General features: G+C 58.8%; 2 protein-coding genes across 2 annotated transcripts in view; one reads left to right on the forward strand and one right to left on the reverse strand.

Moving 5' to 3' along the window:
- The first annotated feature begins 762 nt into the window (after positions 1-762).
- Positions 763-7110, forward strand: RPL3L (ribosomal protein L3 like). The gene is made up of 9 exons (XM_057371262.1): positions 763-949; positions 1262-1430; positions 2608-2743; positions 3460-3646; positions 4317-4477; positions 4720-4821; positions 4909-5004; positions 5586-5705; positions 6885-7110. Exons 1-9 carry the CDS (start codon positions 910-912, stop codon positions 6939-6941), a joined length of 1068 nt encoding a protein of 355 aa, XP_057227245.1. The 5' UTR covers positions 763-909; the 3' UTR covers positions 6942-7110.
- A 308-nt stretch (positions 7111-7418) lies between these two features.
- The window catches only part of LOC130576525 (testis-expressed protein 2-like), a 10242-nt gene continuing 3157 nt past the window's right edge, over positions 7419-14503 (reverse strand). The window contains exons 3-13 of the mRNA XM_057371266.1: positions 12121-13001; positions 11826-12026; positions 11461-11746; positions 10821-11035; positions 10268-10426; positions 10065-10164; positions 9781-9913; positions 9543-9680; positions 9116-9328; positions 8714-8834; positions 7419-8013 (exon numbers count right to left, since the gene is read on the reverse strand). Coding sequence (XP_057227249.1) covers positions 7888-8013; positions 8714-8834; positions 9116-9328; positions 9543-9680; positions 9781-9913; positions 10065-10164; positions 10268-10426; positions 10821-11035; positions 11461-11746; positions 11826-12026; positions 12121-13001 — 2573 coding nt within the window. The 3' untranslated portion in view covers positions 7419-7887. The remainder of the gene's footprint in view (positions 8014-8713; positions 8835-9115; positions 9329-9542; positions 9681-9780; positions 9914-10064; positions 10165-10267; positions 10427-10820; positions 11036-11460; positions 11747-11825; positions 12027-12120; positions 13002-14503) is intronic.

Genomic DNA, 14503 nt, shown 5'->3' on the forward strand with positions numbered 1-14503 from the left:
ACTTGGCTTTCAAGGTGCCTTTAGATATTGTGTGCATGTTCCTACCACCTATTCCATTGGGCATCCTTTCCCCTGGTTTGTTCATCCTTGGCTATGCTTGTTCTGTGCCATTTGCCTTGATGACACAAAGCCCAGGAATTTCAAGCAGACCTTTTTTGGTGCTGAAGGATACAAAATAAGTTGTTATAATTAAGAGCACAGACCTGAAAAAAGACATACCTGGAAAAAGACATACCTAGAAAAGAATGCATTTCTCCTTTAAATTCCTTCAACAGAAGCTGAAGGAGGGAGATCATGTTAAGTTTTTTATTTAAGTGGTGTCATTTGTCCAGAAATTTAGTAAATTCACACTGACAGGTAGACTGGATACTGGGAAGGAATTCCCTGTGAGAGTGGGGAGGCCCTGGCACAGGTGCCCAGAGAAGCTGTGGCTATCCCTGGACCCCTGGMAGTGCCCAAGGCCAGGTTGGATGGGTCTTGGAGCAACCTGGGACAGTGAAAGGTGTTGGGGTTGGAATTGGATGAGCTTTCAAGTCCCTTCCAACCCAAACTACCCCATGATTCTGTGACATTTTTCCATGTACATAACAGAAGCTTGGACAAAATCCCACCCTGACATGAATCAAAGAGAATCCCAGATTCTCACTGTCATTCCCATGTAAAAGGAGGTCTTCCTTGTGCTTTTTGCTGCTTTTCCCTTTGTCCCATCTCCCAGGAGCCCAGAGCAAAGCCTCCCTTTGCTGTTCCTCTCCGCAGTCCCACCGCAAGTTCTCGGCCCCCAGGCACGGCCACCTGGGCTTCCTGCCCCACAAGCGGAGCCGCCGGCACCGAGGGAAGGTGAAGGCCTGGCCCAAGGATGATCCCAGCAAACCGGTCCACCTGACGGCTTTCCTGGGCTACAAAGCCGGAATGACGCACACTGTGCGGGAGGTGCACAGGCCTGGGCTCAGTAAGGAGGCAGGGAGCCAYGTCCAGGAGGGAATAGGATTGTTGGGAAAGGCTGTTGGTGGAAAGGGCTGGTGGAGCCCACAGGTTAAATCCAGGTCTTGTGTTGTCAAATGTCATCTCAGCATGGGCTGAGTGTGGGGCTTCATGGAGATCTCCACGCTGGGGTGGTGAGTGGYGCTTTGGGAAGGTTGGGACTGGCTGAGATGAAGCATGACCGTGTCTCCAGAGCTCCCTGTGACAGCCCAGCCATGAATCCTTCAGGGAATCTGATCCCAGAGGATGCTGAGCACTGCTTCCCTTTGCTGCCTTGCAGAGATCTCCAAGCGGGAGGAGGTGGAGGCTGTGACCATCATCGAGACGCCCCCGATGGTGGTGGTGGGGGTCGTGGGCTACATCGAGACTCCCAAGGGCTTGAGGAATTTCAAGACAGTTTTTGCTGAGCACATCAGCGAYGAGTGCCGGCGGCGCTTCTACAAGAACTGGTGCGTGCTCCCAAAAGGGGTCATTAAACACAGGAACTGCCCAGGGAGCTGGTGGAGTCACCACTCTGGAGGGTGGAGGTGTCCAAGGAATGACCAAATGTGGCACTTGGTGCTCTGGGCTGGGTGACAAGGTGTGAATCAGGCACAGGCTGCACCCCACGATCTCAGAGGGCTTTCCCAACCCCAGTGATTCCAGCATTCCCAGAGAGGGGTATTTCCTGAGTGGCTGCCTGTGAGGGATCCCTGGCAGGAATTCCACAGGCTCTCCAGGATACCCAAACAGCTCCTGTGGAGTGAAACTGCTGCTTATTTAGTCATGCACAGAGACAGTGCACTCAGCCCGGTGCTGGAGAGCTGCATATGGTTATGCAAATTTATTCTAATAGTCCAACCAAGGTAGCTCTCTCCACAATATCAGATGGCAGGTTCCTTTTTCCCTGTGCAGCTTGGGCTCCCAAGTTAACCAGAATTCTTGAGCTGAGGCACCAAATGGAGTAAAATCTGATTTACCAGGGGAAAATTGATGCGGAATGTGGCCCCCGGCCCTCATAAATATCAGCACCCCTCCTCAGAGAGAGAAGTGGAAACACGGATTTCCTCAGGGGCGGCTGTAGGAATTGTGTCTCCTGTGACAGTGCCACCCACCACAAGCCACCCACCCGCAGAGAGCCACCCACCACAAGCCTCTGATCCCATTTCTCCTTTTCACGACTCAATCCCTTCCCTCTTCCCACCCAGAGCCCTTGACATTCAGGTGAGGCTCAGGTACCCACAGGTACCCCGTGCCTCCAGGGAAGTGCCTGGCTGCTTTGTGATWTCCTGGCTGCAGGAATCTCCCATGGCAGTGCCATGGAGACCCACCCACCGCAAGCCTCCGATCCCTTCTTTCTCCTGTCCCTGATTTTGCGCCTGTGTTTTGATGGCGCTGAGTCAGTCAGTGGGAGACAGCCGCATTCCTCATGCGGAAAGGTTTGAATTACCCKTGAACGAGCCCTTTGCACGGCTCATTATCCACTTTCCTCTTCCCATCTCGGGGTCCTGACAGTCAGGTGAGGCTCAGGTATCTGCAGGTTCCCTGTGCCTCCGAGGAGCTGCCTGACAAGGTGACCTGTCCCCTCTCCGCCCTGTCACAAGCCCTTTATCAGCTCTGATGGATCTTAAACCCCTTCTGTCCTAGGCACAAGAGCAAGAAGAAGGCRTTCACCAAGTACTGCAAAAAATGGCAGGACGAGGCTGGGAAAAGGCAGCTGGAGAAGGATTTTGCAGCCATGAAGAAGTACTGCAAGGTCATCCGTGTCATTATGCACACACAGGTCAGAGCCTCTCCCCCAGCATGAGCGGGGGGGCTCAGGGGTTTTCTCCACTCTGAAAGACCTGGAAATGGGATCAGGAGGGGTTTTGGTAGGGTCACAGAGGCTGAGAGAGCACAGGGTGAGAGACAGGGTGACAGAGGTGCTGGCTGACCTTTCTGGCTGCCTTCTGTCCCCTCTGTCCCCTCCCAGGGCTCCCTGATCCAGGATTGCTGTGGGGCTGTGGTTTGGGAACACTGGGGAGCCCCCACAATCTGATGGGAGCCCACACACCCCGTGGAAGGGAGCAGGAGGAGGGCAGAGCCTGGGCAGGTCCTGAGTCCTGTGTCAGCACGGGACCTTGGGCCTCATGATCACCTCAAATTAGCAACCGGTGTCAAATGTTTTGGGCAAAAATAACCCCACGGGCAGGCACGGTTTGGGCAGATGCTGATTGCTGGATACACTGGGGCCCGTTTTCATGCTGATCCCTGAAGTTAAGGGCTGCTCTGGAGTCTGGGGAGAGCTAAGTTGGCTGAAAGACAAGGAGCTGGCTCCACGAGATCCCAGATGTAAAGRGCTGCTGACCCAGGGCTGCCATGGAAGGGGACGGCTGTGGCAGAGAGGGTGGTGAAGCAGTTGCTCTGCTTACTCCTGTGCCTCTCTGACCCAGCCCTRCTGTACCCTCCTATCTATGGGGTGAGGGATTACATGTCACCCTAGAACGCTGTGTGCTGCAGATGAGGCTGCTCCCCCTGAGGCAGAAGAAGGCCCACATCATGGAGATCCAGCTGAATGGGGGCACAGTGGCTGAGAAGGTCGACTGGGTCCGGGAGAGGCTGGAGAAGCAGATCTCTGTGCACAGTGTCTTCAGCCAGAATGAGATGATCGACGTCATCGGCGTGACCAAAGGCCACGGGATGAAAGGTACCAGGGGTTGGCTCTGTCCTTCTCATGTGGCTTTGCCCAGCAGGTGATTTTGGGGTAAGAGAGTGTTAACCATGCTGAGAACCCCCAGCTTTGTGCGGGGAATAAGAAAGAGCCTCGGGATCCTAAGCTTGACATCCAGTTCAGTTGTGGCAGAGCTTGGTTTCCTTAATCTCAGGGATTCCAGYGAGGGAAAAGTGCAGCAGGGGCCTCTCTGGTGCAGACACAAAGGAGATGGCAAGGTAACCTCTGGTGGGAAGGTTTTGCCTGAGATTAAGGCCAGTGAAAGCTGTGCTGTCTGCTGTATCCAGAGGCTTCCCAGGAGGCTCAGAGGCACTGCTGGTACATAAAGCAACCAGCTCTTGTGGCAGGGGCTGGGACTGGGGGGATCTTTATTGTCCCTGTGATTATGTGAATGTCTCACACGTGTGCAGGGGTGTGGGTATTCCTGGCTGTGTGCAGAGAACATAGAGCACATCTGAGCAGAGCCATGGGGAGTGAGAACAGCTCCTGATCTCCTCCCAGCACATCCTCCTCGAAGAGCCATAGAAGAGTGATAGGACTCTCCCCCAGGAGAACCATGGGACCCTCCCTCCCCAGCTCCAGCCCCAGCTCCAGCCCCAGCCCTGCCCCTCCCTGCTGACCCTGCCTGCTGTCCCCTCACTCCCAGGGGTGACCAGCCGCTGGCACACCAAGAAGCTGCCCAGGAAGACGCACAAGGGCCTGCGGAAGGTGGCTTGCATCGGGGCCTGGCACCCGGCCCGCGTGGGCTACTCCATCGCCCGGGCTGGCCAGAAGGGCTACCACCACCGCACCGAGATCAACAAGAAGGTACAGCCCAGGGGGCTCCCTCAGACCCCCACCCTGTCACCATCCTCCTTCYCACGGTGCCCTCAGCTCCCTCATCCTCCTGGATGTTTCCCTGGACATCTCCATGATTTTCCTGGTGCTTTTCTGCTGCTCGAGAGCACATTGGTGAAAACCGTATCATGCTRTGTGGGATTCTGTCACCCTGTGACRCTCCTGAGCAAGGGGCRGGAGAGGCTCCATCTCTGCTGCCTGTCTGTCCCCAGATTTACCGCATTGGCCGCGGGATCCACGTGGAGGATGGCAAAGTGGTGAGGAAYAACGCCTCGACCAACTACGACATCACGGAGAAGACCATCACGCCTCTGGTGAGGGCTGCGGGGTGATGGGGCTGTGACTCTCCTGGCTCTCCCAGCCAGCTCTTCTGCCAACCAACCCCTCTGCTCTCCCCACAGGGTGGTTTCCCTCACTACGGGGAAGTCAATAACGACTTCCTCATGCTGAAGGGTTGTGTGGTGGGAACCAGGAAGCGTGTGCTCACCCTCCGAAAGGTGAGAACACTGGGCTAGGATGGGCTGCGGCTCCCCAGGAGCACATTCCCCACATGGAGAACCCTCCAAATGCTGGGCAGGGTGACTGGTGGGTGTTCGGTGCTRTGTTGCACATGAGCGTGGTCTTGAGGCCACTGGAGGGTTTGTGATGTGTGTGCAGGCAGATGGAGCCTCTCTGGAGAGCTTCAGCTCTGAGGGCTGTGGTTCATTTCAGAAAGGAAACCTTGGGTTGTTACAGAAAGACTGGAATGCCCAGGGAGGTGGTGGAGTCACCAGGATTTAAGGACAGGCTGGATGTGGCATTCAGTGCCATGGTCTGGTTGGCAAGGTGGTGTTGGGTCATAGTTTGGACTTGGTGATCTCAGGGATCTTTTCCAACCTGGTTAATTCTGTGATTCTGTGAGATGCTATGTGAGGCATCACCTACCACCTGAGCACCAGGGTGTTGCTCTGAAAACACAGATTTTTGTGGGGATATTTGTTCAGAGGATATTCCAACCCTGTTTGCATGAGGCCATCATGAGGCCTGTCCTGATTTTCTGTAACAATTATCCTGATGTGCTGTGGCTGTTCTTTCCCAGTCCCTCCTGGTGCACACGAGCCGCCGTGCCCACGAAGCCATTGAGCTCAAATTCATTGACACCACTTCCAAATTTGGCCACGGCCGCTTCCAGACAGCTCAGGAGAAGAGAGCTTTCATGGTGAGTTCCTTGGGCTGCCCCCAGCTCATGGTGGGGCGAAAGAAACTCACTAACCGCAAGCAAGCATCTTCTAGTGGGACATATCCACRGGTAGGGAGGTGGAACTGGATGAGWTTTGTGTCCCTTCCCACCCAAACCATTCCAGGATTCTCTGATTCCACGATTCTGTGGCCTGATTCTTGATACAACAACAGCCAAATGAATGTTTGAGACTCTCTTGCCTAAAGGCAGCCATGAGTTCAGCTCACACAACAGAAATGATGCTGAGGAAGAACGTGATGGTTGTGTGAGYGATCCAAGACAACTCAACCAGCAGATAATAGAGCATATGGACAACCAGTTCCCATCTACCACGGGAAGTTTTAAACAAGCAGTTAACTTGGCAGGCACTGTCTTGGCCATATGGTCCCTTTCACTTGGAATTGTGCGCTGCTTGGGTTTGTTTGGAATGATTTATAGCTTTAATGTTCTTAGAGGAAAAAAGTCTGGGTCAAACTCGGATGCAAATCTGTGATTCTTTTGTCAGAAGCTTTCTGACAGAGAAGGCCAAGCAGTGTATTTTTCTTCAACCCAGGGGAAAAAAAATTAAATAATCCCAACACAGCAGTTTCCTGAATAGTTTTTCAGCCTTCGCCAGGCTGGTGCAAGTCTGAGTCTGAAGTGGAGGAAGCACTGAGTAAACCAGGAGAGGGAGAAGGAGAAGGGAAGGAAACGAGTGCCTGGATTCCACGCAGATGTAAAGTGGGTCTGGCTCTGGCCTGTCAGCCAGAAATGCCATGTGAAGCTGGCTAAGCCTCCTTAGCACTGGCAGGGGGATTGGTCAGGCACTGCCTGTGCAGAGCTCTTTAGAGGTTAAGCTGATTTCCTTCAGCTCAGTGTCAGGAGCCTGTTGTGTCACTGTGAGCCTGAKCTGCTGTGAYGAGGAGCTTGGTGACAGGMGGAGGTTTGACCTGRGTGCAGCTCTTTTCTTTGCCTTTTCRCCCCATAGATTCCGTGGTAAAACATCACATTTGTCTGGAAGTTGAGGGACATAAGCAACTCCTGCCATCTGTTCCCTTAGGGTTGATTTGCTGTGGGATAACCCCATTTTCCAGCTGCTGTCCCCACAGCCCAGATATAGCCATGCAGGTCAGGTCTGAATGTCCTTAGCACCAAACCCTCCTTTCTGCTCTCTTCCAGGGCCCTCAGAAGAAACACTTGGTGAAGGAGAAGCCAGGGGTGCAGGAAGAGCTCTAAGGATGGAAATCCGAAGCTGCCTGACTGGGCACTTCCAATAAAGGGGCTCCGAGCCACACCTGCTCCCTGTCCTTCTGGAGGGGTGTCCTGCCTGTTTCAGGCTCCTCAGCAGGATGGGAGAGGTGGCACTGGGACCGGCCCACATGGACAGGGACTAACTGGGACAGGCAGGCATCTGCTCTGCCCTCTGCATCCTCCTTTTCCTTTGCCCAGTGGATTTTTCCCACTCACYCCAAGCACCACGAAGGCTCCTCTTCCTCTCACCCAGCAGAGAGCGGCACACAAACCAGCACCAGTTTCCACTGGGAATACAGGGCCTCCCCGTGACCGGCCTCTGCCCCAGCCCCCTGACCACCTCTCCCCTCACTGCCTCTCCCCCCCACCCCAGGCACCATTTTTGCTGAGCTGAAGGTGCAGCCCAGGGGCTTCCCCCTGCTGAAATCCCCCGATCCTGGCCGGAGTCCCGAGCAGAGGTGGGAATGTGGGTACAACACGAGGGCTGCTAGGCAGGGCTGGGCAGCGATGGATTTATTCCATTGGGACTCCCTTCCCTCCTGTGCTTTCCTCGCAGCCCAGCTGCCTGTGGGGAGGGAGCAGGGATTTTGGGATCAGAGATCATCCCAACTCCTTCAGTGCAGAACCAGCCTGGGCRTCCTGCACCTTCTTTGGGAACAAGYCAGTGGGAAGCCCAGCCCTCCACTGTCCAGCACTGCCTGCTTGACCAGGAGTCTTGGGAATGTGCACATGAAATTCCTGGGTCTCCARCAGCCCGGTTGTGCCCTGAACGTGTGCTTGCAGGATTTGAGGAGGCTCATCTGCAGAAGCAGAGGATGAGGATGAATCCAGGCACAGCCCTGGGTGCAGTCAGCGGCCAGGTCCTGGCTGTCCCCATGTCCCAGCGAGGTCCCTGAGCTCTGGGCAGTGTCCCTGCCCCTGGGGTTGTGCTTCAGAGCCTCCTGTCCCCCCTGGCTGGCAGCTCCCGGGGCAGTCCCGTGCTGGGTGGCCAAGGATCCAGGCCAGAGCGCATGATGGGAATGATGAGATCGTCCATGTTTGGCATCACCAGAATTTTCTGAAAAAGGGAATCCARAGTAGCAAATCAGTGAGTTTGAACACCACGGGGACACTGCCTGGAGGGGGCTGGGCAAAAGCCATGCTTGGGTCAGGGGCTATGATCTTGAGCTCCTGGGCTCCCACCCCTGCAGCAGCAGCAACCCCAGGACACTCCTGCTCTGGATCCTGGATTGGAGGCAAACAGGAACAGTTTCTCTTTGCCCTGCCACCTCTGTGGCTGCAGGGATGATCACAGCAGAGGGGAGGGACCAGCACTTCAAAGCCACCCAAATGAGTGGCTTTTGGAGGGTGCTAAATATCTGTGAGGACATTTCTGCTCTTTGCCCAGTGATGAGAGGCTGGAAACAAACCCTTGGGAAAGTAAATCTCCCAAACATCCCCAAAACAGAGCGGATGGGTGGATTCAACCCTTCTGAGGGGTGTCTGCAGGGACTGCCTGATATCCCAAACCCTCCCTGCATAGGCAGGGCTGCAAATGATCGGGGGAAATCACTTTTCCTTGAGCACTGTGGTGCTCAGAGCACCAGCCCGGGAGCTCATTGTTTGGGTTCTGTGTTTTCACTGTTTTGGGCTGGCCAGACCAGACCAGATGCTGGCGGTCTGCAGAAACAACTACCCTGAAGTGAACATGGTTCTCCCTGATGGCAACAATGCCCAGGCCTCAGCAGTGTTTGCTGAGCCCCTGGACAGCCAGGCACCTGAAATTCGTGCTTCAGCTTCTTCTCGATCCACTCGGTGACGTGCAGGAATGTCACCTCCCGCTCGCCCAGCTTTGGGCGCACCTTCAGCTCCAGCTGCGGTGGCACTCGGAAGCTGTACCTGTGAGGGGACAGGAAAGAGGCAGAAAGCATCACCTCCCCAAGATGTGRTGATGGCCCTCAGGAGCCCTCACAGTCCCTCTGCTGGGTTTTAGGGARGAGGTGGCAGCTCTGGGGCCCCAGATCTTGTTTTGGCCTGGGTGGAGATGCACAGAAATGAGTCTGGGGTCTGTGAGCCCCTCTGGGKAGCAGCCCTGGGGTGTTTGTGCCCCAGTGGAGCCCAAAGCAGGGAGCAGGGGGCTGGAAGGAGGACACGCTCATGGGGGGAAGGAGAGCGGGTACCAGACACGGTCGGTGGGTGGTGGGGGGATGTTCACAGCCAGGGTCCCTGCCAGCTCCTGCACCTCCACCGTCAGCAGCAGCGGYGTGTTGGAAACCTCCTCCATCTTCTTCTTGATGAACTCGTTCTCCGTGGCCTTCTGGAAGTACTTGGACTTGGCGATCTTATCCACAAAGCGCAGGATCTTGCGGCTTGTGCTGTTGCTGCTGATGTGGCTGAAATGAGAGGGGTCTCAGCTCAGCCCTGCTGGGTTTTGGGGTCCCTCAGCCCTCTGCACAGCACCCCACAGGGACAGAGTCCCCTCTGGAAGCTGTCACCATGTGCTGTGTGTGCCCTGCCAGGACTGTCCCCATGCCCCCGTGCTGATGTGGCACCATGCACCCCCCAGCACCTCCCCGTGCGCCCCATGGCACCCCCAGCACCCCTTACCCCTCGGTGCCAGGAGGGGGGAGMCGCTCCCCCAGGGCTCCCAGGGGCTCTGCAGTGGTGACATCTTCCTCGTCGGAGGAGCCGGCACTGGACGACTCTGCATCGCTGTCTGCCAGCAGGATCAGCCGTGGCCTGGCCCTGTGAGCCCCAGGAGATCACGGGGTGCTCTGGGGACAGCAGCCTCGCCTCGCTGGGGTAGAAGGAGAGGGTTGAACCCATCTGTGGGCAGATCCCTTACCCCTCTCCGCCTGCCTCTGCAGGGCCACTCTCCTCGGCACAGCTCTCCTTCCCCAGCTTGCTGAGGTTCATCTTCGTCTCCAGTGTCATCTGCAACGAGCCGCTGTAGGTGACCTCCATGTCCACCCAGAGCCCTGCCAGGGAGAGGGACAGGGYGAGAGCAGGTCAGCACCACAGGGCTCAGAGCTGCTTGTGCACTGCCCAAACCTCCMAGCTTCAGGGACAGGGCTGGCAGCTCAGTAAAGCCGTCCTGGAGCCAGCCCTGTCCCTCTGTGGGGCTCTTACCTCGCTCATCCATGGTGGGGTTGGAGGCACTGAGCACTGATGGGATGGATGTGCCCATGTCCARCTCTGTCAGCGCCAGCTCGTTCATGAAATATGGGAGCTGATGGAGGGAAACCCCACAGGAATGGTCACTACAGCCTGGCACCCGCCATGGGGCCTTCAGAGCAGGGTTCCCCGAGGGATCTGGTGCTCCAGCCTCCCACCTTGATCTTGCTCAGCTTCTTCTGGATCTTGTTGGACACCTGCTCGGCCCAGTATTGCTCCCGGAGGAAGTCCCAGAAGATGCGCCCCACCAGCGCGTTCATCCAGGCCATTCCTGCCGTGTCCTCACCCAGTTGTGTGGGGACAGCAGCCACCAGCCCCTGCAGCGAGGTGGCCCCGTGAGCAGAGGGACCTGCTGTCCTGGTGCTCCCCCACCCCAGGGCTTGGCTGCTTAAAAAACCCACAAACTGGAAGTGTCCCCATGCAGGATCCATCAGCCTCCCCTCAGTGCTCCAGTCACGCTCCCAGAGCTGGGTGTGTCCCCCTCACCTTTGTGGGTGTGAGGCTGCCCAGAGCTGGGTGTGTCCCACTCACCTTTGTGGGCGTGGGGCTGCCCAGRGCTGGGTGTGTCCCACTCACCTTTGTGGGCGTGGGGCTGCCCAGRGCTGGGTGTGTCCCACTCACCTTTGTGGGYGTGRGGCTGCCCAGRGCTGGGTGTGTCCCACTCACCTTTGTGGGCGTGGGGCTGCCCAGGGCTGGGTGTGTCCCACTCACCTTTGTGGGCGTGGGGCTGCTCAGGGCTCCATGAGAGGGGCTCCGGTCCGGGCTGGGTGCCCGCTGYGCTGGCACAAATCGGGCCATGTAGGTGCTGTAATCCAGGTAAATCTCCTCAACGCTTCCTGGCAGCTCCTTGGCTGGGTCKGTGTTTGGGATGTCCTCAGCGCTGCCCCCACTGCTGCTGCCGCTGCTCTGTGGGGCTGATCCCATGCCTGGGATGTGAAATCACASAATCATTTCTCTTGAAAAATCCTTCCAATGTCATCAATCCAGCCATTCCCCCAGCACTGCCCAGGCCACCGCTACCCCATGTCCCCAAGTGCCACATCCACGGGGCTTTAAGTCCCTCCATGATGGTGACTCCACCCTGCCCTGAGCAGCTGTGCCAGGCCTGGACAGCCCTTTCAGTGAAAGAATTTTTCCTGATATCCAATTGTTGGGTCAGGATGGCATGAAGGGTGGCATGGCCCATCCCTGATGCCAGTGACATTCCACCCACCCCGTGCTGATGGGGTGGACCCTCCTGGCTACACTTTGGGGTCCTCCACGTCCCTCYACACTCATTGCTGCCCACCAAGGGATTGTGTTCCAGGATCTGTCCCGGTGCAAAGCAGAGGCYGTGGTGGCTGCTCCTCACCTGCTTTGGTGTCACTGGGTGTCCCACGGGAGGCTTGCACGAGGTGCTGGTACCACTCCTCCTTCTCCCGCCCTGTCCGCCCAAACAGGTACAGGCACCTGTCCCTGCAGTCCCCCGGGATGTCCTGCCCTGTCCTGTCCTTCCTTGTCCCCTCATCCCCCTGCAGCTCCTCGGGCTCCTCGCTGCTCCTTCCCTCTCCCTCCGCCGGCTCCGGAAGGAGGACACAGATGGGATATTTCTTGTTCCACGTCCGCTTTCGGGCCAGGCTGGGKGGGCACAGGAACACCTGCAGCACCGAGAGCAGGGTGAGGCCGGGCCAGGTGTGGGGGTCCCCACGGGAGGGTCCCGGGCACCACCGGGCTCACTTTGGCGTCGGTCAGGTTGTAGCAGCGGTGGCTGACAAAGACGGTGTCCAGAATCTCCTCCTCGAAGGTGGCTCGGCGCGGGATGTTGCTCTTGGGGTAGGACAGCTTGAGGGTGGCCCCGTCCAGCGCGGCGAGCACCGAGTGCGTGAGCGACGGGTGGAAAAGCTCGGGGTCGTACACGTGCAGCTGGTTCATCCAGCCCTGGAGCAGCRGGGAAGAGGGAGCCGGCTGCTTTCTGCTCGCCATGGGCACCTCCAAACCACCCCTGGGGATCCCCGGACCGCCCCTCTCCTACCTGCAGGTGGAGGGTTTCGCGCGGCTCCCCCGGCAGCAGTTTGGGGCGCAGGCGGCCCCAAGGTCCCCGAGCGGCCGGCGGAGCCTTGGGGATGAGCAGGAGGATGGCGAGGAAACCCAGCAGGAGCCCGCAGAGCAGCCCCACGCAGAGCCCGGCGGCGTAGGGCGGCAGCGGCAGCACCAAGTAGCCGTAGGCGAGGAGGGCGACGGAGGCGAGGGCTCGGCCCGGSACGGTGCCCCCGGACCGCACCGGCGGCGGCTCCTCGGGTGGTGGCAGCGGGGGCTCGGCGTCCCTCTGTGCCACCTCCACCACCTGGATCACGTCCCCGTAGGAGCAGATCTCGTAGCGGCAGTTCAGGGTGGGCTCCCAGGGCGTCCAGTCCCGCACCCGGCGGCTCCCGGTGCCGCGGCTGCCCCCGGGGCTGCCCCCCGGCTCCTTGGCCCGGGCCGTGGGGCTGCTGTCCTCGGCCATGAGGCGGCTGAGGCGGCTCAGGGGCTCCTGCACGGCCTCGGACAGCCGCCTTCGCGTGTCCTCCAGCCGCGCCTCCCGCAGCCGGAGCAGCGCCGCTCGGCTCTCCGACGGGGACACGCTGGGCGACGGCGGAGCCGTGCGCGAYTTGGCCGGGCTCAGCCGGGACTGGGGGGCCCGGGGAAGGTCGGCCAGGAGCATCCCCCCGGGCTGCGGCGAGGGGGGTCGCTTCGTGTCCCCGTCCGCGCCGGGAAGGAGCCCGCAGCCGTCCCGGTCCTCCCTGGTGCCGCCGGGATGGGGAGTTGTGCCCTCGGTGTCCCCACGCCGAGGCGAGCCCGGGGATGGTGCCAGGACTGGGGAGGCGTCCGCTGCCACCGCAGCCTGGTCTGCCATGGCTCGCATCGCCGACGGCACTGCCGTGGGACAGGGAAGCAGCAGTCAGAGCTGGGAGACTTCCGTGTCACCTCCGTGTCACCTCAGGGTAAAGAACATCCCTGCCCCGCTCTCGCCTCCCCCATCGGCATCGCCCGGGGGCATCTCCCGGGTCCCATCGCTCGGGGCTGGGCGCCTTCCAGCCCGTTTTGGGATGCGCTCGGAGCTCGTGTCCTGTGGCTCGTGGCTCTGGCTGTGCTTCCCGGCAGGGATGGGATGCAGGAGGCGCCGTGCTGAGATGATCTCATGGGGAAACCGCTGCTCTAACGAGGATCAGCCTCAGCCAGGCAATTAGCGCCGGGGCTGCCCAGRGCCCCGAGCTGCCAGCCGGGGCTGCGGCCAAACCGGGGGGATATTCCGCACCAGGACATTCCACTGCTCCCGGTGCGAGTGCTGGGGCTGCCAGGAGGGATGCCAGGCCGGCGGGCAGGACTGCCTGACTCCTCTAAATGTTCATGGTTTGGCCCCTGCTTCAAGCACTGCGTGAATCCAGRATGGAGCCAGCCCAAGCTGCGCCCCCAGTATGGGGATGCTCTGTAAGCAAGGAATCTCTGGCTTTACTGGGGGGCACAAAAGTTTTTCTAACACAAAGTTTCCATTTCCCTGAGCGGTCCCTGGCCTCAACAAAGTGCTGTCCTATCCTCACCACCCCACCATCCCTCACTCCTGCCAAGGTCTGCTCGGAGCTGTCACCGCTATGTGAATTTGAGAGGGAGAAGGGATCTGCAGGACAGGCTCTGCAGGGCCACCACAGCACTGAGCCARCTCCCAGCGGGGCCGTGGAGTGCTYAACCCCCMTGCTGCCCTCTTCCCCTCGCAGCACCCCTRCAGCAGGAGCAGGAATGCATCCTGAGGACCCTGGGGCTGCTTCACACTCGCACCGCGCCACCCTGGATCTTCAAAGCTCCTCAGTGCCAGGAATTAATTACAGCCTGTGCCGCAGCTGCCTCCAGCCCCCTTTATATAATCTCAGCTCTTGCTTTGCTTCTCCTTTACAGGAGCCACTTGTTAACCCCAAATCATCCACGGGTGATTGTCCTGGTGGTCCCAGCTCCCGTCAGAGAGCCTGGCTGGGAGGCTGGAGCCCTCCAGCCCTTGGGCAGGGCTGTGGCACTGCTGGTACCGCTGGCACCTGGCAAGGCACCAAATCAGCCAAATGAGGAGTGAACAGAGGGAAAGAAGCAGTGGAGCTGGGCCTGAGGGGTACCTGGTCTAGTGGAAGGTGTCCCTGTCCAATTCAGGGATGGGTTTAAGGTCCCTTCCAACCCAAAGCATTCCATGATTCTGTGATTCCAAGGGATCCCTCCGCTGAGGCGACAGGGCCCTGTCCACCTCCCACACTGCCACTGCAGCCCTTCAGCATGCAGGGCTCTCAGTGGCCCCACACCGAGCCCCTCCCAGTATCCCCAGCACTGCCCATCACCCCTGGCTGCTCCTACCAGAACGCCCTGGGGCTGGTCCGTGGAGGGTCCTGCCCGGCCAC

The sequence above is a fragment of the Malurus melanocephalus genome, unplaced genomic scaffold (genome assembly GCF_030028575.1).
Source record: "Malurus melanocephalus ecotype Western Australia unplaced genomic scaffold, MMel_1.1 scaffold_143, whole genome shotgun sequence".
Classification (NCBI taxonomy): Eukaryota; Metazoa; Chordata; class Aves; order Passeriformes; family Maluridae; genus Malurus; species Malurus melanocephalus.